Source organism: Eimeria mitis, genomic scaffold (genome assembly GCF_000499745.2).
Source record: "Eimeria mitis Houghton genomic scaffold, Emh_scaff819, whole genome shotgun sequence".
NCBI classification, from domain to species: Eukaryota; Apicomplexa; class Conoidasida; order Eucoccidiorida; family Eimeriidae; genus Eimeria; species Eimeria mitis.
The window spans coordinates 14,769-16,124 of NW_013576018.1; the positions used below are offsets into that span (position 1 = coordinate 14,769).

Genomic DNA, 1,356 nt, shown 5'->3' on the forward strand with positions numbered 1-1,356 from the left:
AGCTGATTCTGAGGAGGACAGCGACTTTCAGGATGACTGGGGAGTTGCTCAAGCCCCTACAGACGGAAGCAAACGAGCAGCAGCAGCACCTGCAGCTGCGGCACCTGCTGCAGCAGCAGCAGCACCTGCAGCAGCAGCAGCAGCACCTGCAGCAGCAGCAGCAGCACCTGCAGCAGCAGCAGCAGCACCTGCAGCAGCAGCAGCTGTCTATGAAGATGAGGATTTGGAGTTTAATGATGACTGGGGGGCCCCAACAACTCATGGCGAGACAACAGCACTAACAGCAACACCTGCAGCAGCAGCAGCACCTGCAGCAGTAGCAGCACCTGCAGCAGCAGCAGCAACTCCTACAGGACCTGCAGCAGCAGCAGCTGCAGCAGCAGCAGCAGCAGCATCTGAAGAGGAAGACCTCGACTTTGGAGACGACTGGGGAGTTGCAGCAACTGGGGCAGACACAAGCAAAGGAGCAGCAGCACTTGCTGCAGCAGCATCACCTGCAGCAGCACCACCTGCAGCAGCAGCACCTTCAGCAGCAGGGTCTTCTGCATCAGCAGTGCATGTAGCAGCAGAAACAGCAGCAGCAGCAGCAGCAGCAGCAGCAGCAGCATCTGAAGATGACGATCTGGACTTCGAAGATGATTGGGGAGCCCCAACGTCTCAGAATAACACAAAAGCCCCAGCAGCAGCAGCAGCAGCAGCAGCAGCAGCAGCAGCACAAGCAGCAGCAGCAGCAGCAACTTCTCCAGCGGCAGCAGCCATGGCAGGAGCTGCAGCAGCAGGTGATGAGGACTCCCTGAGCCTTGATGACGAATGGGGGCCCCCTGGGGGAGAATCGCATGCAGGCCGTGCAGCTGCTGCAGCACCAGCAGCAGCAACGGCAGCAGCAGCCCCAGCAGCAGCAGCAGCAGCACAACCAGCAGCAGCAGCTGCTGCTGCTGCTGATGCTGCTGCTGCTGCTGCTGCTGGGGCAGAGGAGCTGGAGTTTACCCTGGATGATTCGTGGGCTGGTGACGGCCTTGAAGAGCCTACACAGGTCTTAGGAGCTGCTGCTGCAGCAGCAGCAGCAACACCGGTGCAGCAGCAGCAACAGCGACAGCAGCAGCAGCAGCAGCAACAGCAGCAACCGCAGCAGCAACAGCAGCAGCAGTGGACGAAAAGGGGGACTTCACCAGCTGCCCCCGGAGCTGCCCCGGATGTGGAAGACATCGATCTGGAGGAGCTGCTGCGAGACTGAGCAGCAGCAACAGCAGCAGCAGCAGCAGCAGCAGCAGCAGCTGCTGCTGCTGCTGCTGCAGCAGCACAAGTGCTGCAGGTCCGTTCATCCGAAGGGCTGGAAGGCAATATAATATATATATA

The 1,356-nt window shown here is 59.9% G+C and overlaps 1 protein-coding gene across 1 annotated transcript in view; it reads left to right on the forward strand.

Moving 5' to 3' along the window:
• The window catches only part of EMH_0023040 (uncharacterized protein), a gene marked incomplete at both ends in the record, with an annotated part of 13,540 nt that extends 12,306 nt beyond the window's left edge, over positions 1 to 1,234 (forward strand). Inside the window, one exon of the mRNA XM_013502057.1 lies at positions 1 to 1,234. Coding sequence (XP_013357511.1) covers positions 1 to 1,234 — 1,234 coding nt within the window.
• Between the last annotated feature and the right edge of the window lie 122 nt (positions 1,235 to 1,356).